The sequence below is a fragment of the Alexandromys fortis genome, unplaced genomic scaffold (assembly GCF_014885135.2).
Source record: "Alexandromys fortis isolate MF-2015 unplaced genomic scaffold, M_Fortis_MF-2015_v1.1 scaffold_1, whole genome shotgun sequence".
Taxonomy (NCBI): domain Eukaryota; kingdom Metazoa; phylum Chordata; class Mammalia; order Rodentia; family Cricetidae; genus Alexandromys; species Alexandromys fortis.
In genome coordinates, this window is record NW_026067927.1 from 34,981,224 (window position 1) to 35,007,050 (window position 25,827).

Genomic DNA, 25,827 nt, shown 5'->3' on the forward strand with positions numbered 1-25,827 from the left:
CGGCCCCGGGGCCACGCCGAGGAGCCCAGCGTCCAGTAAAGCTGCCGAGGACCTGCCGCTTGCGCCGCAGCCATGGTGATGTCCCAGGGCACCTACACGTTCCTCACGTGCTTCGCCGGCTTCTGGCTCATCTGGGGTCTCATCGTCCTGCTCTGCTGCTTCTGCAGCTTCCTGCGCCGCCGCCTCAAACGGCGCCAGGAGGAGCGACTGAGGGAGCAGAACCTGCGTGCTCTGGAGCTGGAGCCCCTCGAGCTTGAGGGCAGCCTGGCTGGAAGTCCTCCGGGCCTGGCGCCGCCGCCACCACCGCACCGCAGCCGTCTGGAGGCGCCTGTGCACGCGCACTCGCACGTGCACGTGCACCCGCTGCTGCACCACGGGCCCGCGCAGCCGCACGCGCATCCGCACCCACACCATCACGCACTGCCGCACCCACCGCCACCGCACCTCTCCGTGCCGCCTCGGCCCTGGAGCTACCCGCGCCAAGGTAAGGCTGCGCTTCGGCAGGCGAGCGCTCCCTGCCGATGCCCCGGGAGAAGCGGGCTAGGGTGGTGGTGGCTGCGGGAGGCTGGGGCCGGCGGCTTCGTCCTCACAGCCTGCTTCCCGTCCCGCAGCGGAATCGGACATGTCTAAGCCGCCGTGCTACGAGGAAGCGGTGCTGATGGCCGAGCCGCCGCCGCCCTACAGCGAGGTGCTCACGGACACTCGCGGGCTCTACCGCAAGATCGTCACGCCCTTTCTGAGCCGCCGCGACAGCGCGGAGAAGCAGGAGCAGCCGCCTCCGAGTTACAAGCCTCTCTTCCTGGACCGGGGCTATACTTCGGCGCTGCATCTTCCCAGCGCCCCGCGGCCCGCCGCCCCCTGCCCTGCCCTCTGTCTGCAGGCTGACCGCAGCCGCCGGGTCTTCCCCAGCTGGACCGACTCAGAGCTCAGCAGCCGCGAGCCCCTGGAGCACGGAGCTTGGCGTCTGCCGGTCTCCATCCCCTTGTTCGGGAGGACTACAGCCGTATAGAGGGGCGCCCGGCGTCCCGAGCCCCACAGGCAAACTCCTAGCCTGACTGCGGGGCTTTTTAAATGCTTCCCTTGGACTGCAGGGAGGGGTGGGGGGAGGGTGGGATTTCTTACCCTGTTTGTTACATTTTGAGGATAATAAAGGTGTGTGATCTGCTTTGGTACAAGCGGAGGGGAACGCCAGCTGCTTTACGCCCAAGGTTCTAATGACCAGGCATATTGGACCTGGTGTGTGTGGGGAGGTGTATACAGAAATGTGCAGGCCTTTGGGAACCGAAGGTTACTTTTCAGGGGCAGGATGTTCATTCTCCATTTGGCCTGCTTTTGATACCACAGGGTAACAGAGAGGCGCGCCCCCTGTAGCCTCGGAGGTGACAGCAGTTGGAAGTGGGTGAGAGCCAGCGCCCACGCCAGATCAACCCCTGGAGGCCCAGAGCAGCAGGCCCAAAGGGATCTGGATTTCTTTATTATCAGACATGAGCACGACTCATTACATAAGTTTGTGCTTTAAAAAAAAGAAAAAGAAAGGGGGAGGGGAAAGTTAATGTGAAAAAGAACCCAAGCAGAGAGGAAGGAATCAGGGAGGGGCCACCCAAACCCCTGGATCCATCTATAAGCCCTGACTTGAGTCACGCCTAGGACCTCCAGCCTGGGACCTGCCCGGCAGGAGAGGGCGGGAAGCCAAGGGGCCCCAGGTGGGCCTGATAATTCCTTTCAACCAAGCAGCGAGGATGAAGAGAAGGGAAGGGGTCCCAGGGAGCCAGAGCCCACGAGCCATTTATTGCCATGTGTTAAAATTCGTGCAAAATATCTGAAGCCCTGGATAGAGAATACAAAGTGATATTTTTCCAAGAAACATAAAACTAGGAAAAGTGATGGGGGGAACATTTTCCCACCAAAACCCCCAACCCCCACCAGGTCCCAAGCAGGGTGAGGCCTCCACCCTGGTCGGCCTTGCAGAGACTAAGCTACAATCTGGTCTGGGCAGGAAGGGGGTGGAGAATCTGTAACATCATCTCAACTACCAACGGGAGGAAAACCAGTCAACTGTACAAGTCTATCAACTTTAAAAAAAAGAGAAAAGCTGTAAAGTCAGGCCCTGTGGGTAGGGAAGCGGACAGATCCCCGGCCAGCGCCGGAGTCCAGAGTGGGTGCCAGGCGGGGCCGCTGCTAATGCAGGCGCTGCAAGCCGTCTGGCCAGAGGCTACCGCAGGTGGGCAGCCTTGGCGAAGGCAGCCAGGGAACAGTTGCCACGACTAATCACCACCCTCGAAGCCCTCTTCCTCTTCAGGTACGGGGTCTGCATCCCAGCAGGTGATGTCAATTTCTAGGATATATTGGGAGAGAAGAGGGCTGGGTAGTGTGTCCCCGCCCTCACCCCCACCCTCTAAGAGCTGTGCCAACTGTGTTTAGTGACACCGCTAGCCCTCCAATCCCATTCTGTCACCAGAATTCCACCATTCATCCAGGGAAGAACTACCTGGAGGCTTGTTGTAGAATACCGGAGGCGGAGCCTTTGCACACAGCTCTTCTGATTGGGCGAACTCTTCCTCCTGTGATTGACTGAAGTATCCTTCACTGGCCTGTTGGGTTTTAGAAAAGAAAAAAAAAAAAAAAGCATAGGCCACTAGGCCCCACCTGCCAGGACTGAGCCTGTTTCTCTGGCAACCAAGGACTCCAAGAGTGGTTGCTGGGGGAACAGAGTTGACTGCCAGGGAACAAAGGCAGAGATCGAAAGGGGAGTCAGAATAGAGCTGCTTCTCAGTACGGATCTACAAGCCATCAGCCCAGGCCCTCAGCCCTCGCTACTGTTCCTCCCACCAGGCTCCCCGTCCCACCTGGGTCCCCTCCTTTTGAGTGGTCTCTCCATTGGTCAGAAGGTGAGGTTCTGGCTCCAGCTCCTGCTCCAGGACCTGGTCTACCTCCTCTAGAGCTGAGGGCATATTTAGGTCCTGGGTGGCAGCCAGCGGCTCCCCTTCTACTTCCTCCTCTGGGTCACAGAATGTGGCTGGAGGTTCTGGCAGCTCATCAAAATTAAGAAGGTTGGCACAGCCTTCGCCAGCTGGAGGCAGCGGGTCCTGGGCTGCCTCATCCAGCAGAGGTACCTCTGCCAGGGACGCCTCAGCACCTGAGGGTGGTGTAGGCACCCTGGGCTCAGCCTGAGGCGCTGAGGCCTCTTCCCCATTGCCAGGCCATAGATCAATGAGGCTGGCAGTGGCAGGGGTGACATCATTGGCAATAGCGGTTTCAGTAGTGGCAGTGGTGGTCTCAATGGTGTCAGCTGCACGGGCATCACCTACTGGGGTGACAGAGGCAGCAGGCTCTGCAGGGGCAGCCAGAACAGCCTGCTCTGGGGATTCTGTGCACATCAAGTCCTCCATGGGGCTGCTTTGCACCGGAGGAGGTTCCTGTGCCCGAGGGGGCTCCTCTGTAGAGCCAGCCCAAGCCGGAGGGGTTGCTGCAGCTTCGGCCCCCTTGCTGGTTTCCTCACCATCCAGTCTCGGGGTAGACTCCTGGGCCTCTGTCACAGTACACATGAAGGACACAATGCAGTCAACCCCCCTTGGGCAAGGACAGATGCCATGAGCCAATGTACAGTGTCCTGCCACCTACTGAAGATTAGGGAGCTAAGGACTTCTGATGAAGAACTACCACAGAGCATCTTCTGGCATCGTCAGCTCTACCTCACTACCCTTTCACCAGCTGTTTTTAAACCACTGGGGAGCCCTGGGAGGAAGGCCAGCCACATGATCACTTCAGTGATGAGCCAATGAGGTTAGGAGAAGGTAGGTCTGATAGCAGCAACACCAGAGCTCTTCATAGCTAAAGCCACTTCCTTAGCAGTGGAGTGCTGGTGATGAGTGGTCCAGGTCTCTTTGAACTATGTTACTATGGCAACCAGAGACTGATGGAAGGATGGATACAGGTGGAACCCTTCTCTCACCTTGAGCTGGTAGGGGTGGTGGAGGTGGGGGTGGAGGCTGTGAGGATGTAACCTCATCCAGGGCCCTCTCGATCTGCTCGGTGACAGGGGTGGAGGCTGTGCTGGAATCAGATGGGCTCCGGGTGGGAATGGGAGTAGGTGCCATTCTCCTGTGGCTGTCCAGGTGGCTGCCTGTGGAACAAATGCCCAGGCTAGTCAGTGAAGGTTGGGGAGCCAGGTGGAGTCAGGACTAGACACCTTGTCTTGATTATGGGTGGGGGCTGTGAGCTCCCCAGGCCCCCCAGGGGCCAGATTACTGCTCCAGACCCTGTAAACCAGGCCCCTAGGGGCCAGTGCCCGGCAGGGCCAGGGACAAGTGGCAGGTAGTACCTGCTTTGGGGATAAACACCAGCAGTCAGCAGTCAGGCTGGGGGAGAAAGGGCGAGGGGGCTGCTGGGAAGCGGGGCCCTCCTTACCCCACCCTGCCGAGGCCTGGGGCTGCTACCTACATGGGAGGGAGGAAGAGAGGTTTGGGGTGCGGTGGCAGGTGATATAGGGAAAGGGAGTCCGTGGAGGGGAAGAGGAGGAAGAGGAGGAGGAGGAAGGCCCACTGTCCGATGCCTTTATGAAAGGGCAGTACGGACGACCTGCCAAGAGAGACAGACAGAGAAAGACAGAGGACAAGAGAGGGTCAGTCTCCCCCACCCCTGCCCCAAGGCCTCACCCACCCCCAGGGCCAGCCCTGGATGTCCAAGCCACCTTCAGCCAGGGTCTACACAGCCAAGCTAGGCCACAGCCTCAAGCCCTCTGATGCCTCCCACCAGCCAGCAGCAGATACACACACGGGCACACGCAGCCTCTGAGCAGCAGCAGCACAAGTGAGTCTAGTCTGTCATGCTCACAGTGGATGCAAACACTCAGACCAGCAGACAAGAAACAGAAGGGCACTTCAAGGGGAGGCAGAAGCTACACAAGGAGAAGCCAAACAGGGGACCCTGGAGCACAGCTGCTCCAGGATGCTCAAACGAAAGGCCAGAGCAAGATCCCACCCTACATGCATCCACAGCCTTCAGGCCAGACCTAGTCTAGCCCTGCATGGAAGCTCCCAATGCCAGCAGCGTGTCTGCATCTACAGCAAAGCTTCCCAGCAGGCCTTGAGGGTTATCCATCGCTCAGCCAATGCCCAGCACTGACATAGCCCCTCAACCCAGCCCCTTTGTAGGTGCTGCCACCTGGAAAGCTGTGGTTGGAAGCACACTGAAGGGGTCTTGCCTTCTCCAAGGAGTCCTTGGGCAAGGTTTGTTTTCCAAGAAGTCGTCCCAAAGGGATTTAGGGCCACAGTCTGAGGAGCATGGATCGGGCAAGGACAGGGTCAAGGACTACCTGGTCGGTGGTTGAAGGGTGAGGGCGCATCACAGCTGCCAGCAGAGGCCGACGCAACTCGTTCCTGCTGTCTGAAGAACTCCCGCGGGTTATCAGGCCGCTGGGCAATAATGGCAGCTGCCTCCTGAGGGCACAAGGAAAGGGTCAGAGAGCTGGACAGGGCCAGCTGCTGAGCCAGCCCTTGCCCTTCTCACTTGCTATTTCCCAGCTCTCACCTCCACCTCTGATTCCGACTTCTTCATCTGGGACTCTTCTTCATCTCGCTGGTCACCCTGGAAACCAAATGGACAGGGTCCTGAGCATCTCTTCTACAGCCCAGCAGGATCTCGAAGGCTGCCCAGCCTTCTCTGCATCTTGTCTCCAGCCACCCTATCCACAGACTGGCCAGGCCTTGGGAACCTCCTTCACTCATTTCTACATCGAACCAGGCACCCAGGGCCATCTGGAGTATCCCTTGCCTTCTAGCTAACGTAAGCTACAGCAAGCACTGGCTGAATGTGGCCTGTGGACGGGATATTGTTCTGAGGCCATATTTTAAAGCCACTTTTTTTTTCTGTGTGTTTTGCCCACATGTATGTTCATTCACCATGTGCATGCAGTGTCCTCAGAGTCCAGAAAAGGGTGTCAGATCCCTAGAACTGGAGCCACAGGTGGCTCCCAAAATGTGGGTACTGGGAATTGAACCCAGGTCCTACGGAAGAGAAGTTGGTGCTCTTCACTGCTGAGCCAGATCATAAGCCCCCACGGCAGGTTTTTAAACCACATAAATTAAGCTGCTGCCACTCCAAAGTTCAGTTCTGAACCTGGTGTGGAAGTGCACGACTTTAATCCTAGCACTCTGGACACAGAGGTGTAGGCAGATCTCTGTGAGTTCCAGGACAGCCAGGGCTACACCGAGAAACCCTGTCTCAAGAAAGCCAAAAATAAAAAAATAAAAGTGTTTCATATTGACTGAAAATTGAATCTGGTTTCTTATTTTGTCACAGTAGGGATTGTACCCAGGTCCTCACAGAAGGCAAGCCAGGGCTTTACCAGTGACTACACCCACAGTCCTTTGTTTTTATTCTGAAACAAAATCTCATTAAACTGTTAGGCTGACCTTGAACTTATGATTCTCCTGCCTCACCGGGATTTTTTTTAATATTTATTTATTTATTTATTTATTTATTTATTTATTTATTTACTATACAATATTCTTTCTGCGTGTATGCCTGAAGGCCAGAAGAGGGCGCCAGACCTCATTACAGATGGTTGTGAGCCACCATGTGGTTGCTGGGAATTGAACTCAGGACCTTTGGAAGAGCAGGCAATGCTCTTAACCACTGAGCCATCTCTCCAGCCCGGGATTTTGTTTTTTTGAGATGGGGTCTCTCACAGACCCCCGAGTATCTAGTTTGTATTTTCTCTGTCTCAGTGTGTCCCCCTCCCCTGACACCCACCCCCAAAATTCGAGGCCTTGCAAATGCTGGGCCACTGCTGTATTACTGAGTGCATACTCAGGCCCCTAGATTATCGACATCATGGCAGCCAGTTATACAGAAGCTGCCTCTCCCTGGAAGAGTGCCACTCTGCTCACTGTAGCCCCCCAGTCCCCATTCCCATTCTCACAACCTAGGTTTCAAGACTGAAACCGAAGACTATAGGTGGGCAGGCCCCTTGCTTGGCTACATTCTTCTCCCCCGGTCTTCTTCATGCCTCCAGCCCCACCATCTAGGCCAGCTCCAGCTCGCCCACATCCTGTGCTAGATGTGGACATAATGTCCTCTGATGCTACAGTCCCAGTGCCTAGAATAGTCAGCCTGTTTCCCAAGCCCATGCTCCATGGAGATCAGTCCATCCCTCCCAAATGCCTGACCTATCATCACCCCTGTAGTTCAGCCTCTCCAGTTTAAGACCTCGGCTTGGGCACAACCAAGTCTCTGGCTCACTCAGGTCATTTCCTTCTCTGGGTCCCCACAGGGAGTTCCCGGCAGATCCTGCCGATGGCACTACATTCTGGGGTCACTTCCCTCATCCTCTGTGAGCAAGTGAGCAACACAGGATGAAGACCCAAGTCTGTGTGAGTGGCCAGCAAAAGGTCGGTGTTTGTTCAGTGGGACACTCACTACACCAAAGCCTCTCACTTCACATCTCCTGCCATTCATAGGGCAAACTGGGCAGAAGTGGCTGCTGGGCAAGGGAAAAAAGCTAGGTGAAGAACTGAACCTTTTTCTTATATTCTGAAAAAGGGTCTTACTTTGTAGCACTGGCTGGCCTTGAACTCATCGTGTAGACCAGTCAAAGTCACAGAGATACGTCTACCTCTGCTTTCCTAGTGTTGGGATTATAGGCACGAGCCACCAAGCCTGGCTCAGACCTTCTTTGCTTTTGAGCACATAACCTAGAACTTAAAACTTGCTTAGTGTAGTTTCACCAGGTTCCTTTACTTTGTTTCAATCAAAGCTAGGAACAGAGGCAGGCTAGGGAGATGGCTCAGTGGATAAAGCATGAGGATCTAAGCGTGAATTCTTAGCAGACACATACTAAGCCCAGCAGAGCAGCACACATCTGTAACAGCACTGGAGGTGCCGAGGAAGACCTCTGGGGCTCGCTGGCCAGACAGTCTAGCCAACACAGTAAGCACCAAGTTCATAGAGAGACCTGTCTCAAAAAACAAGGTGGGTAGCGATGAGGAAGACACCAGAGGTAAACCTCTGGCCGCTACAGGTGCATGCATGGGTGAATGCACTGTTCATACCACAGATACGCATGCACGTACACATGCATGTACATGCATGTGCGCGCACACACACACACAAACACACGCATGCGCCATAAATAAGTAAATAATAAAGGACCAGAGCAGCTTATCACAGAGGCTTTCACTGTGAACAATGTGAACACCAGGGTGGCTAGGAGAGAGAGCAAGGCTCTAGCAATATGGATAGAAGCGCTGTTTGTTGTGCCTAAGCACTTTGATACATGAGAATTTCCTAGAACCCAGGACAAAAAGGGAACCATGGGGCTGGAGAAGTGGCTCAGCGCTGAAGAGTTCTTGCTGCTCTTGTAGAGGACCCAGGTTGGGTTCCCAGCTCCCACACGGTGGCTCAAAACCACCTGCAACTCTAGTTCCAGAAGATCCATCTTTGGAATGCTGCAGGCACATGGTACACAGGCATATATGCAGGCAAAACACTCGTACACAGTAAGTAAAGTAAGTAAATCTAAGCAGATAAACTCTTATTAACAGAGAACAAGGAAGCACAGCTCCCCAGAATACCTAAGCTAAAAAGAAAATGCTACCTGGTGATAAATTCCAATGTCACAAGGGACCTTCCTTAAAGGACCTGAAATCAAAAGGCTGCCCTAACAGCTGGTTACAGTGTTGCTACATAGTTACCTTCCCATGAGGTAACCTGAAGCAGTGGATGGTCTGTAAGATAACAGCAAGAACCCTGTAGCCACTGCTTAAGATGTTGGTGACTGGCAAGGACAAAAGTCACTACAGTCGTCACTTTTGTGTACATGCACACCTCTGTGATCGCAATGAAACTAAGCCACTTTCAAAAGACCTTGCTATGCCTGGGGAGACACAACATAGACTAAGACGGCAGCAGTGAAAGAGGGGGGCTCTAGAGACCCTGCATATGGAAAGCACCAGTCTGTACGCATTCAGGACATCTGAGTCACTTTCATTACACAGCCTAATTCTCAAGCCGCCCCCCAAGTGCAGAGCCCATGACTAATATACCCCAAGTCCCCCAGACCCCAAGCGGGAAGGGATGGAGGAGCCAGGTCAGTGAGGGGCTGGGTCAATGTGGATTTTCTCTTCCAATTTGGAGACAAGCATCTAAAAGAAGCCTGTCCGCCGCCTTCCCCCTCAAACACCAGCCCACACCCCCATACCAGGTGCTGGGCTTAACACACTCATGACATTGATGTCCATGTATGTTCCCAGAATATCCAGTATTGGCAGTGTTGGAGGGTTACTGATGTCCCCAGAGGACCCCAGAACACGTGGACCACCCTCACTTTCCTGGCCAGGCAGGAGAACCCCGGAAAATGACTTACAAAGATAGACTGTTCCTTTAACCTCCTCTTGGCCTCTTCAGCTTCTAGAGTCTGCTGTTTCCTCCTGGAATGAGAAGCACAGCGCACCCTTCAGGGTGGGCTGGGGGGTAGGCGGGCCTCTGCCTCGGGCCAGGCCTCACCTGTGCTCCTCGATCTGCTGCTCCCGCTCTCGGTAGCGCCGTTCCCGCTCCTCCTGCTCCTGCCGCTCCTGCTCCATTCGTTCCTGCTCAAACCTGAGCCTGGCGTCCAAGGCCTTCTTCCGCTCCTCCTCCTTCCTCAGCTCTTCCTCCTTCTGCACCCCACACCCAGGAAGTACAAGCCCTGAGCCCAGGCCAGCCTTGGCCCCTCCATTCTACTCCCACCCAGGCTGGGGAGGTGACCTAGGAATTGGGGGTAATGAGTCCCATGTGCAGAGACCAAAAAGGGATTGCTCGTTCAGCTGGGAGAGGTCAGAGCTACCCTGAAGGCTTAAGCAGGGCCACCTGGGCCTGAAGGCTTAGGGTCAGCATTGCGCACCTTGGCCTGCTCCCAAAACTGCTCCCGGTTAAGTCGCTTCATTTCCACGGCTGCATCTGTCTTCTGGTAGGTAGTGCCCTGCAAAGTCAAGTGCCCTGACAGTGAGCAACAGGAGGAGACTCAACGGTCCAGTACTCACACATGCAGAGTGAGGGCTACGAGGGGCTGGGGAGGCCCAACTCAGGGACCATGTCACACAGGTCCCAGGAATGCACTGACCACCGGCTCGGCATTCTCATCCTCTCGAAGCCGCAGTCGATGCAATACCGGGCTGGAGAGCCGTGCCAGTCCGTTGGAGAGCCGCTGCCCGATGGCACCAGCATCTATGTCTTCCACACTGCTGGCATTCACAATTACGTCAACACCCTTCCATAAGAAAGCAGCGTTTAGGTGGCATCCAAACTCCCATCACCACCCCCAGCAAACAAACCCAGCCCTGGCTGACTGGTCCTGCCCCCTCTGGACCCAGTCCCCACATACCTGGAAGAATTCAGCCACCTTAGCCACATGGCTGGCACAAGCACACTTTCGGGCATCAGGTACATCTTCACCAACCTACAATGTACCCGGTGAGGAGGTGCTCAGGACAGGGCAAGAGGAAGGCAACAGCTTGCCGGCCCGATATCCTGCAGGCCCAGGCTATGTTCCTAAGAACGAGTGTGGGGTTTTCCCTAGCAGCGGCTACGGGTGGAATGTGACCGACCACTCTGGGGCCTTCAGCTCCCAGCCCCATCCCACAGCTGCATACCCAGTTGATGAGCACATATTTTGGCAGGGCCGCCTGGGAGTCCTTGACGCTGCAGAAGCCGTACATCACTTTCTGGTTCTCGAAGTGGCCCGAAAGCTCCTGCAAACCCCCTTCTAGGGGAACCAGGAAGGTGTCAGGGCTCGCCAAGCTCCTACACCCTTGACCCTACAAAGGGCCTAAAACGCCCAGGGGATTTCTAGTCCGCGAGCTAGAGGCCCAGATCTCTGTGTAATGAGGTGAAGGGGTGCTTTGCCTCTGAACCCTCCTGGGCCTGATTTGAGATGGGACTGAAGAGTTGTCTGTTCACACATCTTCATCGCTCAGCGATCACACCTCGTACGTCTTACCGGGTGCTAGTGCCCAGCGAGGTAAACGAAGCTTCAAGGAAGTCTTCCAGCGCTAAAGAAAGTCATGCTGAGCCTGGCCACCCTCCTAGGCCCCTTCCCTAGGTGTGTGATGTCAGGCAAGTTCCTTTTCCTCACTGTGCCTTCCCGGAAGCCAAACGGGAAACAAGGCTCCCTCCCTCTACACCCTGAAGAATGCAGGGAGGACAAGAGGAAGGACACCATCCGACAAGTGGGTCTGCTGGACGGAGGCAGGAGAGTGAACTGCAGCCAGGGAGGGCAACAAAACAGCCAGAGTAGGTGGTGGGAAGAAAGAGGAATGGCTGGAATTCTTACCTCCTGATGCTGCAAGCTTGAGGTCATCGGAGCCATCCTCATATGTGTACAGAGCCCTGGGGAGAGGGAGGGGTGGCTCATAGAACTGTCAGGTCCTAGGCAGCCAATTTTGGGTGGAGAAGGCATGAGGGAAGAAGAGTGATGGGGGGGAGGGCAGGGCAGAGAACAGGGCAAGGAGGGGGAAAGCTTTGGTTGTTGGTTGGTTGTGATAACAAGGCCAGGCATCATTTCCGCTGAGCCGGAGACTTGGGTCAGACGGCAATCAGGGAGTGGTGGGGGAGAAATCTTTGCCTAGTCAGCTCAGCGTCCGGCCCTAGCCCTGGCAGCCCACAACCCAGTGAAGCGGGTGTGCGACGGAGATTCCAAGGCAACGGTTCCTTGGTTACTGTTCCCTGGAGACCATGATTCTCATCCCTCATTGGCCAGAGCCAGGAATCTACCTGGTGCGTGCCTTGGTACCCGCTGCCCCTCCCCCTACTGGGAGGGAGGAGGAGAAGAATCTGGTGCTCAATGCTGGGCATCCCCTGGTAACCATGGCAACCCAGCAATTGGCACAGAAACCAGCCCACCAGAGCTGTATTCTCCTCGAACACAAAGGACCCTGGGGACATCCTCAGACTCAATCTCTCCCTCTCTGAGATGGCATGAGGTCACTGTGGTCACTCCCAGACTCTAACACTAAGATCTTCCGGTCTTCTAACCCCTAGGCTGCCTCTGTCCTAGCTGACGCCTCCTAGGACTGCCGTGTAGACCAGGGCTTCCTTCCCTCCCAGCTCTTTCTGTTCTGCATTCACTCTGGGCAGGCACACCACAGCATCCATTTCGTGGAAGGTAACCTCGAGATCCCCCCCCCCACCCCGTCCTGACACAGGCACAGGCTGGAGATACATGGAGAAGAGAGAAGCCCTGAGACTGAGACGGGCTCAGACCCTTTCTCAATTCCCATTTCCCATCTGCTAAGTCAGGAGGCTGGGGTGCGTGAGGAACGGGGGGAAAAGGGGAGATGGAAGAAAGGGAGGAACAGAGAGGAGGAGGAAGAGGACAGACAAGAGAAAGGAGGGAAGTAGAGAAACAAGAGAATGAAAAATGGAGGAAGAGGACGGTGGGGGGAAGGAAGAGAAGAGGGAAGAAAGGAGCAAAAGGAGGGAGGGTCTCACCCCCTCCCCCAGAGGTTGTTAGCTCTAGTTGCTAGGAGGGCCAAGTGGGCCCTGCAGCCCCTCCCTTTCATGGACCCCTCCCTGCTTTTCTCCACAAAGGGACACAGGTGGGCTGTAGGTCTTGGAGCCCTTGGGCAACTGCTGCCCCAGCCGCTGCCCTGACAGCTGCTTCCCAGCACAGCTGTCCCACCACCTGTCAGGCTGCCCTAACCCATGGCCAGGAACAAAGAGCCCTCAAAGAAACAGGGTGTAGCCCTCTCCACTCGCAGCTGAAACACGGAGAAAACACCAGGACTCCTGGCTGCTTCCAAGACACTGCTCCGGGCATCACAACTCCCTGGGAGGGGCTGCCTGTCTCAGCCTCAATCCTCTGAGGCCCCTTCCAGCCTGCCCACCCCCCTCCAAACGGCCCTTCCTCCCTGCGAGGGCCACAACCCTTCCTTCTTCGCTCAGTCCCAGCCCTTCTCTCTCAGCTCTGCTCAGCCCACCTTTCCAAACGACCATTGTGTTCAGCGCCACACTTGGGCCACACTGGTTCCCACGTTCGTTTCTGGAGAACATTTTCTGCCCAGAGCTGCACTGTGCGTGTGTAGAGACACGAAGACCACTCAGGACGCCACTGCCAGCTCCAGGGCAGCCTCAGCCTGAGCTTCACGCCCCAGACCCTGCCAGATAATGTTTCTCTAACACAGCACAAGCACCCGGTGCCTGGCTGGTGGGAGCTGGGGAGCAAGCAGGGAAAAGTAGATGGGGACAGGGGGACTGTGGGTGGGCTCGTTCAGTAGCAGCGAACCCTGGGGACAGTGACCGCCACAGACTGTCAGCTCTCTGATGGACTCCGCCAACACACACTGTCCTCAGTCCTGGGCCCAGCACGAAGTAGCACAGGAGGGATTTGTAATGTTGACACAAAGTCTTATCAAGCATCTAAGCCACAGAAATGAGACTAGGGCAAGGTGAGAGAGTGACTGCAGCAGCTCCAGGCCTGCTGGGAGGGGAAGGTAAGACTGAGGACCAGCATCCTCGCAGGGAGCCGGAACTGGAAAGGCCCTGAAAACCCTGCAGGGACTGTGCCCAGCCTCCTCTTTTCTCAGAATACTCAAGAGGAGCAGGAACTTCTCACACAATGAATCACAGCACAACCAGGGTGCTGCTGCTGGCCTTTCCCATCTGGACTTCCCCAGTGCCCTGCTTCCAGCACGAGAGCAGTGGCCCACGTCAGAGGTCAGAGACCCTGCCACCTAGGGGGCAGTCATGCCGAGCTCCACCACACCCACATTCAAAATCAAGGCAGAGGAGGAAGACACCAAATACTCATGGTCCAACATCTGAACCCAGAACCTTGCCCCTCCCCCTGAACTAGTAAATGCAGGGTCTGCATTGAACCTAGAGGTCTCACCCAGCTCCCGGCTGTGTGAAAAGAGGAAGATGTGATCCTCATGTCCTTCTGACAACATGCTGTTTAGGCTTAGGGCCTCGGGAGTAAACAAACATGCATGCATGCGAGGGTGCATATGTGCATCTGTGTGTGTCCCACACACCACCCAGATGGGGCTGACGCATGCCAGGGATGCATAACTAACTCCCTTTGGCCACATGGATGCTGCTGGTGGTGAAAGCCCATGCCTTGCTGAGCAGGATGTGGGGTGGCAGTGGCTGGGTAGCCCCAGCATTGGACCTCCGGTATCTGAGGGGTTAAGAGATGTGAGGTTGTCTACACCCCCTAGACTAGAGAAGAAGACAGGGTTCTCAGCAGCGGTGTCTCTCCACAGTCAGGGCCATACCCCCAAACCGGCTCTTCCACCAGGCCAACCAGGCCACTTGCCCAGATAGCCTCCCATGATCTCAGCGCCCCCAGAGACAGGGCTGGGACAACAATGTGGGAATCGCCTGCTCGGCCTGTGCAGTTTTTCCTATAACTGACCTGCAAGACACAAGAACTTGTCTCCGGAGTCCATCCCTAGGCCTGGCTGCCCGCCAGTGCTGCAGTACCACGGCATGGAGGCTTGGCTATTTTGTGCCTTCCTCCAGCCCCCTACCTGGCTGCCCTCCCAGGGTGAGAGTGAGGCCAGCCCAAGTGGGGTCCCTCAGACAAGCCCCAATTCTGCCTCAGTTTTCTCAAGAAGAGGCTACTTCCTGCCTGAGGTGAAAAGAGACCTAAATACAAAATGGGGATTTGCCTCCTGAGAAGAATACTTGGGGGCTGTGTTCAGAATGGGGGCATCGAACCCCTTGGTTTGCCCTGACACTCTGGGGCTTCAGCCCAGAGCAGGTGGTTCACAGCCTCCTCCACCTCGGGGAAGGTAACAGCTGGGGAGGGGGAGAGAATCAAGTCCACACTTCCCTCCTAAGAGGCTGACAGCCCCGTGCTGGGGAGTGACGAGGCTAGGGTCCCAGATATCATTCTGGTATCCCTCAGTGGGGGCTCCCACCATGCTTCCTCCCAGCTGACCATCTAGACAAGCTGCCTGGGTCCATCTCCTGGGTCTCTTCCTGCCTAGCTGCCTAGTCTAGCAATCTCCTCCTTCAGAAGGGGAGAGAAGGGCTCAACCCTACCTCTCTTCCTCTGCGACCCGTGAGGGATAAAAGAGTCACTTCGTGGTTACCATGTGGCAGTGAACCCTCCATCTATCACACCCCAACCCCAGATGTGGGGGGAGACAACCCTGAGAAGCCCCCGGTGGGCGGGGCACGCTGGCCCCCCGGCCCTCTGCGCTCCTCCCCCGCCCTAGCTTTCCTTTGTGCTGTGGCCGGGCAGGCTGCTCTAGCTCCGCTAGCTCGGTCCCCGCCCCGTCCCCACCCGGTCCTCGCCCGCTCGAAGGTGGCGAAGGTGCCCTTGGCTGGCCCGTGCACACCTGTCCCCCGGGCCCATGGAGAGAGGCTGGGGGGAAGGGGGATGGGCTCCGGCAGGGCCGTAGCACCCCGAGCTCCACGTCTGAGCTCCACGTCCGCGTGGCTGGCATCCGGCTCCCGCGCCCCCAGTGCGCCTAGGGCGGCCTCAGGGCTCCCCGGCTTGCGCGCCCCGCCTGGCCCGACCGGCCCCTCCCCCGGCTCGCACAAAGGCAGCCCCTCCCCGGGTATCCCGGGCCGTTGCACCATTTCGGGGTATCCCCCCCTCCCTTCCCGGTGGCAGAGCCTCCGAGAAACAAAGGCGCGGTGGCGGCCTGGGGACAAAGGGGCTGGGGGCGGGGGCGAGGGCGGGGGGCTCACCAGTCGGCCGCGCTTTCCTCCCGGATCACCTCCTCGTACGCCGCCAGCAGCTCCAGGCGGTGGCCGCTGAAGCTGACGCCGGCCATGCTGCGGGCCGGACCGAGGCCGAACAGACGGACGCACGCACGGACTGACCGACCGACACCGGAGGGAGGGGATGAGGGAGTCGCCGCCGCCGCCTCAGAGCCTCTGCAGCGCTGAGAGCGAGCGAGCCAGCGGCCGGGGGAGGGGAGCCGGCCGGCGGGGGGCGGGGGGCGCTGGCTCCGCCCGGCTCACTCCCTCGGCTCGCTCGGTCCTAGCGCCGCCCCGGCCGGGCCCAGGGGGAGGTCCGCCCCCCCCTTACCAACTTGCCCCGGGGCGCCCCCATGCCCCTCTCCCTGCTAGCCTGTACCGGGACTCCAAGCTTCCACTCTGCTCCCAGAGCTAGTCTCATGCACCTGTCTTGTCCTGGTCACCAACCTAGTAGCACACCCCCTTCCTCAGCCCTAAACCCACCAAGATTCCAGGCCCTACCCAGGCCCAGGTTCATCCTTCTCTGCCTTCACAAAATAATTGGTCCATTGAACCCCTTGATTCATTTAACTCTAGCTTAGCCTCACGCCATTCCCGGGTCCATCCCACCTTATATTAAATTCATTTTGGTCCTTACCCTATCCCTGCCCCAAATTCAGTACCCCATTAAGCCAGGCCTGGGTTGTCAATAGCCCACTTCCTCTCTAAGGACTCTTTCTGTTCCACCACCATCACTTCCAAGGCCATCCAGAGCCAACTGCACATTCTGTCCCAGCTAAAGGCCCTTGCTTAGCACCACACACCACACCCTCTGTCTGAACCCCACTCTGGTCCCTCTTCCTAAACCTAGCCCTTCCTTCCATTCCTGCCCATGACCTGTCTCAGTCATTCCCACCACACCCTAGCTCATGCCTTACCATATCAATCATTTTCTGCCTCCTGGATGGGGTATCCAGGAAATCACGTCTTCTTTTCCAAACTTTTATTTCCCAAAACTCTGAGCACAGAAGGCCCAGAGCCTCAGAGAAGTTCCTATGGGGAAGTGGAGGCACAGAAATGGCCTCCAGACACTCCTGTAGACCAGAGGACCAAGGATCCTGCCAAGCTTTGCCCGGGGCTAGTCTGTGAAGAGGGGGTGGTGGTTTGCTGTGGGTCTCCTGGTTCTGATGTGGTTAATCATCTATATCCAGAAGCCAGTAGGTACATTCACGGCAATGTTTGGAATTGGACAGAGGGGAGGGGAAGCTTTAAAACCTCCGAGTTTTGCCAGGCAGTGGTGGCACACATCTTTAACCCCAGCACTCGGGAAGAGAGGCAGGTGGATCTGTGAGTTCGAGGCAAGCTTGGTCTACCAATCAAGTTCCAGGATAATTACACAGAGAAACCCTGTCTCAAGAAACCAAAAACAAACAAACAAAAAGCCCTCTGCATTTCATGGTCCCCTGCCTCAGGAGTGCTGGGTGCCCACCATACCCTTGGACCCCTATCGCTGGCAGTTTCTCACATCTACAGTGAGCCTCAGGGATGGTCAGTCCTGGGCCCTGGATGCAGGTGGAACACAGTGCTGAAGGCAGAAGGAGACAGTGAGGATTCAAGACGAGGGCAAGGACAGAGCTTCAGTTTGCTGTATCACTAGACGCGCGTGAAGAGTGCCCTCCTGGCGAGGGAGGAGGCTTGCAGGCTTAGGTGCAGGTCTAGGCATAGGCATCTCTGGCCCCAGCCCCTTCCTGCTTCTTCCTGCTTCCAACCCTTCCTGTCTCCCCAGCCTCCTGCTTAGTTCATTTCATACCCCGCAGACACCATGCGGGGCTCCTTCCTCAGATCCCCGCCTCCCCACCAGACTACCAACTGTCTCTAGCCATGCCCACTTCACCTCCCATCTGTATCTATCATTCTGTTTAGTTTTAAAAAATATTTTATTTAGTCGGGTGGTGGTGGCACACACCTTCAATCCCAGCACGTGGGAGGCAGAGTCAGGCCGATCTCTGAGTTCTAGACCAGCCTGGTGAGTTCCAGGACTGCCAGGGCTAGACAGAGAAACCCTGTCTCAAAAAAAAAAAAAATTGTCTTAGTGTGTGTGTGTGAGTACAGGCACACACATGTGCCGCAGCCTTCCTGTGGAGGTGGGAAGACATCTTTCGGGAGTCAGTTCTCTCCTTCCACCACGGGTTCCACAGATGTAATTCAGGTCACCTGGCCGTGGTACTGGTACCAGCTGCACTATCCCATTGGCCCTTGTTTAGCTTTCGTTGCTATTAAAGAGAGAGCTTACACTATAACCCAAGCTGGCCTCAAACGCTGGGTAAGAAAGCTGGAATTGTAGGCGTTAAGTCAGCGTATTTGGCTTGCCATCTCAGGCCTGGTGGGCATGATGGTGACCGTAATCCCAGCATTAGGTGAGGGAGGCAGGAAGAACATTCTCCACTACATAGGGAGCTCAAGGGCTACAAGAGTCCCTGTTTCAAAAACAAAAGCCTGGAGTGGTGGTGGCAAAAGCCTTTAATCCCAGCGTTTGGGAGGCAGAGGCAAGCAGATCTTCAGACGTTCAAGGCCAGTCTGGTCTGCACATCAAGCTCCAGGACAGTCCGACTACACAGAGAGACCCTGTCTCAAAATCAAACAAACAAAAAACCCAGAAATGAAGCAGTTTTAGGACTGGAGATACAGCTGAGTGAGCTGAAGAGTTCATGTCCAGTCAGTGTTAGCTCCTTAGCACTGAAGGGGAAAAGAAAAAAGAATCTGTAGTGGTAAATCCCACAGCCTTCCATCTTGCTTTTCTTATTTTCAAAGGATGGAGCATTCCACTGCTTGTAAGTCAAGGAGTTTCCTCCTTACCCCAGTCACCAAGTTTCTTAGAGTTTTTCTGGCCAAGGTCATCATTTTCAATTACCAATTCAGCCTTCTAGTGGAGCTGTTTCCTTGACTGTATCTGCGGGAGAGGATAGCCATTGCTCACCCCTGGGAGACCTTGCTCCCTGCAGCCACTAAGTTGCCCCTGAAAACCACACCCAGTCTTGGTGGGTGGCACTTTGGAGGTCCTCCCACCAGGCTTCTTGTCTGCCACCCCTGGCATTGATCACCCTTCACATCACTGACAAGTCAGTTTCTCCCACCCCCGGAGCTCCCCACACACACTAGGAGGCTGGTCTCATGGCTTTTGGGTCCCTAGAATGGAAAAGATGAGAAGAGGCAGGATCCAGATTCAGAAACCAGCTCCTTGCTGTGTGCCTGTGGCTAGAACACATCCCCCTTCTGTGTTGCCTTTTAAGAGGCTGTTGGCTGGATAAAATGGGCCTGGATGGCAACTTAGAGCATGGGAACCCCTGCCCTTCCTCCTGGCAGCCCTGCCCTCCTCCCCACCTTCCAGCTCCCTCTCACTTTATGCTCCCCCACACTTTTCAGAGGTTTCAACACTGAGGGGAGCCTGTGGGCTACAGGACTTTCTAGCATCAGCGGGAGGAGGCTTCCCTGGCCTCATCCTGCCCCTTAAGATCCTACCTAGCACATCTAGGTGGTTTCTGAGTTCCAGACCCCCCTCATCTTTGAGACACTTAGCGCTTCCCAGGCATCGTCCCAGTGTCTTAGCTCTGAGCCAAGCACATCAGCTCTACTTCTCACAACACTAGTGTCCTCACCCAAAGGTGCCCTGCCATTGGTGTGACCTTAGGCGGATCTGAAGCGTCCATATGTGGCTTGCTTTGCTTTGAGGCAGGGTCTACAGCACAAATGCCCACCTCACTCATGTGTGTCTGGCTTCAGTGTGATCTCTGCCCCACCCCCCAGCCCTGAAAGAGACAGTTAGCTTTCTGTTTGCTGTGCTAAAACACCGTGACCCGAAGCAACTTGGGGAAAAAGGGTTTATTCCATTGCACAGGTTATAATCCAATAGGCAGGGAAGTCAGAGCAGAAACCTGGAGGGTGGAGCTGAAGGAGAGGCCATGGAGGGTGCTGCTCAATTTCTCTTCCTAACTCTCTTCACCTGCTTTCTTATTCAACCCAGGACCACCTGCCAAGGGTGGCACCCCTACAGTGGGCAGGGTCCTCCCACATCAATTAGTAATCAAGAAAATGTCCCACAGATTTGCCTACTGGTAATTTGATGGATCTGAGCTATATATGACCCTTTTTATTCCTTTTTTTAATTAAAAATACCTGACTTTAATTTTTTAAATAATGCATTTATTCTTATTTTGTATGCATTTTTTTGTGTTTTGCCTGCATGTACATCTGTTAAGGGTGTTGGACTCGCTGGAACTGCAGATAATTATGAGTGTCATTGTGGGTGCTGGGAAGTGAACCCTGGGTCCTCTGGAGGAGTCATCGTGCTCCCAACTGCTGAGCCATCTTTCAGCCCTGATCCTTTAATTTAAAGTCAAGGTCTCACTCAGTCGGCCAAACTGGCCTGAAATACACTCTTTAACCCAGGCAAGCTTTGAATTTGTGATCCTCCTGCCTCAGCCACTCTTGTAACTAGGATTAGAGAGCCTTGGGGCATAATCTAGTGTGGCTAGTTAGTTGGTTCTTTTCAACACTATCTAGGAAGTACTTGAAGTGCAAAAATACACCAGGCGCTCTGGGTGAGTTGACGGCTGGGGCAGTGACTTGCCGAGAGGCCCACAATGGAGTGGCAAAGTCCGTGTGGCTTCAGCATGGCACAGCACACAAACACAACACACACGCTCACTCCTTCCCCAGCACAGGGATTTCCTCGATCGTGGACTAAACATCGCTCAGCGGTCCCAGAAGCTAGGCTGAGAGGTGTGGGAACGAGTCAAGGCGCAGAGGTCCCTGCTGCGGAGGGCCCTTTATCTGCGCTCAGATCTCCTCGCTGCTCCTGCTTTTTTATCTCTGGGTTCTTCCCTGTACCCTCGGGACCTGTGACCCATGTCAGTTCAGTGTAACTGGCTGTGCCCTGGTGATGGACCCCATGAAGAAGCAGAGCTAAGGGGAAGAGTAAGCCACCATCACTGTATCCAGCATCTGCCATGGCTGAAGCCACCAGCTAGATTTGGAAAATTATCTCCATTTTTTTTTTAAGTGAGTTTGAATTTTAGCAATAATTCTCCCTCATCTACACAGTCCCTAAGTACTGGTCATTTTTGTCAGTGGCTGAAACTTGAGTTGACCTAATGGCCCCAGGGCTGAGCAAAAGGTCCTGGGTCCTCCTGGACTACTCTTGAAATCTCCCAAGCACTAGGTGTCCTGAGTTCTCTCCTGGCTCTGAGCCAGTAAGCATTGCTTCCCACTATGATGATCTTGGACTCCAGTTTAAGCCTCTTTCTTCCCATTGGTAAGGAGCCCCTTCCAATAGTCTCTATTTATTTATTTTTGGTTTTTCAAGACAGGATTTTGCTGTAGTTTTGGAGCCTGTCCTGGAACTCTTGGAGCTCAAAGAAATCCTCTTGTCTCTGCCGCCTGAGCACTGGGATTAACGGTGTGTGCCACCCCCACCTGGCCCCTTTCAATATTTTCAAGGATGGCTGTGGATCTCTGTACCTGCTGCTTTCAGGGTGGGCAGCCACCAAGCCCTTTAGCCTACTGCCTCCATTCCTTTCCTGTAGCGAGGCTCAGAGAGGCGGATGTGAGCCTTCTGTGTGTACCCAGGCCATGTGGGGCAGCAGAGAAGCATTAGTTCTGGAGAAGCAGTCCCTCGCCCGCCACCACCCCTCCCTGCTGACTGCAAAGGAGTTCAAGTTGCCCAAAGTAGGAAAAAGCCCCTCTCTCACTGGCTGCCCACGCCAACCCCTGCTATGGACTCTGCCCTGTTGGCTGGGGACACTGCTCTCTCTCCAAGGGAGCTAACGGCCTCTCCTGCCTGGCATAAAGACATTCATTTCCAAGTGTAGGCTCGAGTCGCACAGCTTCACACTCCAGCTTGGGAACAGGGTGATCTCGGAGCTGGGGGAGGGGGGGCACTAGGCTATCAAAGGGTGGGGGGAGGTACAGGAGCTCAGTGGGAAATCCCTGCACCTCTAGGCTATAGAATGGCGGTTTCTTGCCGTTCTGGCTGGCTCTGGATGTGCCATCTTTGCCTCTCTGAGCCTAGGTTCCCATTTCTTGGTTTTTAAACAGTCTTAACATACAGCTCTGGCCTGCCTAGCTTTCTGCAGCAGTTTGCCATTGAATTCCCACCCTCCTCCTTTCTCCGCTCCCCAGAATGCTGGGATTCCAGGCCTATGCCACCATGCCTGGCTTGTACCATCACTCTTGTTTTATTGTTTTTCAAGACAGGGTTTCTCTGTAGCTTTGGAGCCTGTCCTGGAACTAGCTCTTGTAGACCAGGCTGGACTCGAAGTCAAAGAGATCTGCCTGCCTCTGCCTCCTGAGTGCTGGAATTAAAGGTGTGCGCCACCACCACCGGGCTTTGTTTTTTTGTTTGTTTGTTTGTTTGTTTGTTTTGTTTTTCGAGACAGGGTTTCTCTGTAGCTTTGGACCCTGTCCTGGAACTCCCTTTGTAGACCAGGCTGGCCTCGAACTCACAGAGATCTGCCTGCCTCTGCCTCCCAAGTGTGCTGGGATTAAAGGCGTGTGCCATCACCGGGCTTTGAACCATCACTCTTAACAGGTGACAGGACAGAGTAGTTAGGTCCTAAGCACTTGCTTGATAGTGTCTGGTATTTCTCTCCCCTACTTCAGCTTTCCTCTGATGTGGCCCTCACTGCTTTTCGTCACGTCCCTCGTGAGCCCTCTAGCTGTCTGTCTTCAGTCACACCTCTGCTCCCTACCCTTATCCTGTGCTTAGCTGACTGTGGGCCTCTACACCCCCCACACTCCCGCAAGCCTCTCAAGAGCTGTCTGCATGCTCTCCACACATACACCTGTTCCTCTTTAATTCTGGCAGGGGCCCAGCTCTTTGCTAAACTGATCTGGCAAATGTCACCTTGTTTTGAAATACCACGGGGACTCCTTGGCCTTATCTGCCTGGTTGACATTGTTGGCAACTTCTGGACATGCTCTTGGCCTGTGTGGCGGTCCTGCAGGGGTGCCCTGCAGGCTGTCATGCTGTCCCTGGCGGCTCCCTCTGCTTTTTGTGCCCAGTTCTGTGTTACCGTTTCAGGTCCCTTGTCCGTTTTCTGTGCCGAGTCCCTAGCTATCCTCACACTGGATCTGGCTGGCATTTATTATTTTTAAAACAGGATTTAAAAAAAATAAAGCGCAGCCGCCAATACTAAAAAACCAGCTTCCACACGAAACACGTGAACGCGCACACATTATTGCTATCTGGCAAATCTGGCTTCCCTGCTTGGAGGACATGGCGGCCCTGTGTTCAGGACAAGGGGTGGCTACCCCCAGAAGGGCGCCTGGCAACAATTGCCACCCACCCTGTGCTCTTGCTCTTTGGTATCCATGGAAACTGAGAATGGACGGAGAGGGCTTCACAGTTCAAGAGAAACAGGAGAGTACATTTCCCTGTGAACTAAGAGATGCTGTGTTTAATATGCTCAGCATGTCTGTGTTGAAACACTAACACATCCTACCTGATTCACTTCTGCTGTTACCTGCTGGGGCCTGGGCCTCAGCTCTCCCCAGGTGTTAATTACAAGCATTTATATTGAGTGCCTGCCCCTGCCCCACGTTCACTCCTGAATTGAAGCTAAGGTGAATCTAGCGGGCATCTTCAGCTGCTTCCGAGAACAATCTTCTAAACACCCTTAACACTTTGCTCCTTAAGCAAACATTTACTTTCTATATGGCAGATGTTCTAGACTCTGCAGGAGCAAAGACCAGCCCTCTGAGACCTTGTTTTCGTAAAAAGGGATCATCCTGAAGGTACTTAAGACAGGGACCCCCCGCCCTGCCCTGCAAAAAGCACATGCCGTGAGTACACTAGGCTGTTCTGACCTGAGTCCCCTCTTCAGCTCCTCACCTGTTCAGGTTTGAGACAGGAGATGACAGTCCCTCTAGAATGGTAGAGGGCATCAGCACTAAGTAGGAACCCCTGGGGAATGATGTGCCTCTATGGAAATCCACCCAAACCCATCAAATACAGCAGCAATGATGGCTTGGTGGTTAAGAGCACTTGCTGCTTCTTCCAGAGGACTGGGGTTCAATTCCCAGCACTTAGCGTGAACAATCATCTGTAACCCCCGTTCCAGGGGATCCAAAGCTCTCTTTCAGGCTCCACAGGCACTACACATGATAGTGGAATACATACATCTATGTAGGTAAAAGACCCATACACATAAATTTAAAAACCATAAATGAGCCAGGCAATGGTGGTACACACCACTCGGGAGGCAGAGACAGGGGGATCTCTGTGAGTTCGAGGTCAGCCTAGTCTACAGAGCTAGTTCCAGGACAGGACGGCTAGGGCTGTTACACAGAGAAACCCTGTCTCAAAAAACCAAACCAAACCAAAAAAAAAAAAAAAAACGTAACCAACCAAAAAGTCATAAATAGCACAGGGTAGAAGGCTTCCTGGAGGAGAACTGGATTACAAACATAACTCAGTACCAACCAGTCTTAGAGCAATCCAGCCAGCTTTGTTCCTGGTCCAGAGGCTGTACTGGTTACCTTGGTTACATGTCTTAACATTTCTGGGCCTCATCTAGAAAATGAGTAACCGAGGTTGGACGCTACAGCTCAGTTGATAGAGTCCTCGCCTTGTCTATGATGTACAAAGCCCCGAGTTCGATTCCCAGCATTGTATAAAATCAGGCGTTATCCCAGCACTTAAGTAGAGATGGGGGACCATGAAGTTCAAGATCTTCCCTGGACTACGTAGTAAATCCAAGGCCAACCTTGGGATACATTAAACTTTGTTTCAAAAACAAAGCAGAACAAAACAAAACAAAACAAAACAAAACAAAAAAAGGTAACCAAGAGACCCAGGGTGTAACAGATAAGTCATGATGCATTGGGGAGGCTAAGACAGGAGAACCAACTTAAGTTCAAGCCGGCCAGGAGACAATGAGATCCAGGCCAGAACCTGTTTCAGAAAACAAACAAGGCTGGGTGGGCATGGTGGCCCACACCTTTAATCTCAGTACTCCAGAGGCAGAGGCAGGTGGATCTTTGTGACTTAGAGACCAGCCTGGTCTACACAGAGAGCTCTAGGACAGCATAGAGCTCTAGGGCTAGATAGAAGGACCCTGTCTCAAAAACCAAACAACGAACAACTGCATCAAGCTGGAGAGAAGGCTCAGGAGTCATTCAGAGGACTGAGGTCTGGGTCCCAGCACCGAAAGGAAGCTAAAAATCTAAACTCCAGTTCCAGAGAATCTGATGACCTCTTCTAGCCTCCAGGGTCACTAGGCATGCAAGATGCATACATACATGCATGCATGCATACAAGCAAACGTTCATACATAAAAATAACTCTTAAAAGGAAAAAAAAAGCTAGGCAGTGGTGGTGCACACCTTTAATCCCAGCACTCAGCAGGCAGAGGCAATGGAATCTGAGTTTGAGACCAGCCTGGTCTACAGTGTGAGTTCTGGGCCACACAGAGAAACCCTGCCTTAAAAAAAAATTATATGCTAGAGATGGCTCAATGGTTAAAGAGCACTGGCTGCTCTTCCAGAGGACCTGGGTTCAATTCCCAGCAACCACGTGGCAATTCACAGCTGTCTGTAGCTTCTAGAGGATCTGACACCCTCACACAGACTACCTGCAGGCAAAACACCAATGCATATAAAATAAAGTTAAAAAAAAAAAAAGAATTGCAGGCACCTGGCAAGGTGGGTGGGACGATCATATGATGGGTAGGTAGCTTCTGGTACATACTGGATTCCTAGCAACATTGTCCAGGGATCCCTGCGGCTTGTCATGGGGTCCCGTCTTCAACACTGCCTTTCCCTGGAACCTCCTCGGACACTTCAGACTCCCATCTAGGGCTTGAGCCTGGCACTCTGGCTCCCCTCTCCAGCAGATGACACGCGGGCTCACCTGGTAGTCACTGCTGGCCATGCCCCACATCTGCACACCCACCCCCAGCTATGTACTCTAGCCTCCAAGGCAGGCCTGACCAGCGGCTTCCTTCCCAGCTGTGGGCACTGGGCCCAGCACATGGGGTCCACACTGCACCTTCTTCCCAGTGACCATGCAGCTTAGACACTCACAAGAGGCTCAGCTCCAAGAACTTTCTTAACCCCCACCCTCCTTCTGCTTGAAGTCCTACCATTTCACATGCAAAGGGGGAG

At 54.5% G+C, this 25,827-nt stretch overlaps 2 protein-coding genes across 3 annotated transcripts; one reads left to right on the forward strand and one right to left on the reverse strand.

Annotated features, from left to right (window-relative positions):
• Positions 1-72: 72 nt before the first annotated feature.
• Positions 73-1,143, forward strand: Prr7 (proline rich 7, synaptic). The gene is made up of 2 exons (XM_050143976.1): positions 73-484; positions 612-1,143. The coding sequence occupies exons 1-2, from the start codon at positions 73-75 to the stop codon at positions 1,007-1,009; spliced, it is 810 nt and encodes a 269-aa protein (XP_049999933.1). The 3' UTR covers positions 1,010-1,143.
• A 597-nt stretch (positions 1,144-1,740) lies between these two features.
• Dbn1 (drebrin 1) lies at positions 1,741-15,905 on the reverse strand. Of its 2 annotated transcripts, XM_050144450.1 has the most exons (15): positions 15,676-15,905; positions 11,309-11,364; positions 10,629-10,741; positions 10,361-10,435; positions 10,100-10,246; positions 9,881-9,958; positions 9,505-9,656; positions 9,365-9,428; positions 5,530-5,586; positions 5,315-5,438; positions 4,441-4,578; positions 3,953-4,123; positions 2,847-3,529; positions 2,489-2,591; positions 1,741-2,335 (listed from the first exon to the last, which is right to left on the reverse strand). In XM_050144450.1, the coding sequence occupies exons 1-15, from the start codon at positions 15,759-15,761 to the stop codon at positions 2,265-2,267; spliced, it is 2,118 nt and encodes a 705-aa protein (XP_050000407.1). In that variant the 5' UTR covers positions 15,762-15,905; the 3' UTR covers positions 1,741-2,264. The 2 variants fall into 2 exon arrangements, with proteins under 2 accessions (XP_050000407.1, XP_050000406.1); XM_050144449.1 differs by lacking the exon at positions 4,441-4,578.
• Positions 15,906-25,827: the final 9,922 nt, after the last annotated feature.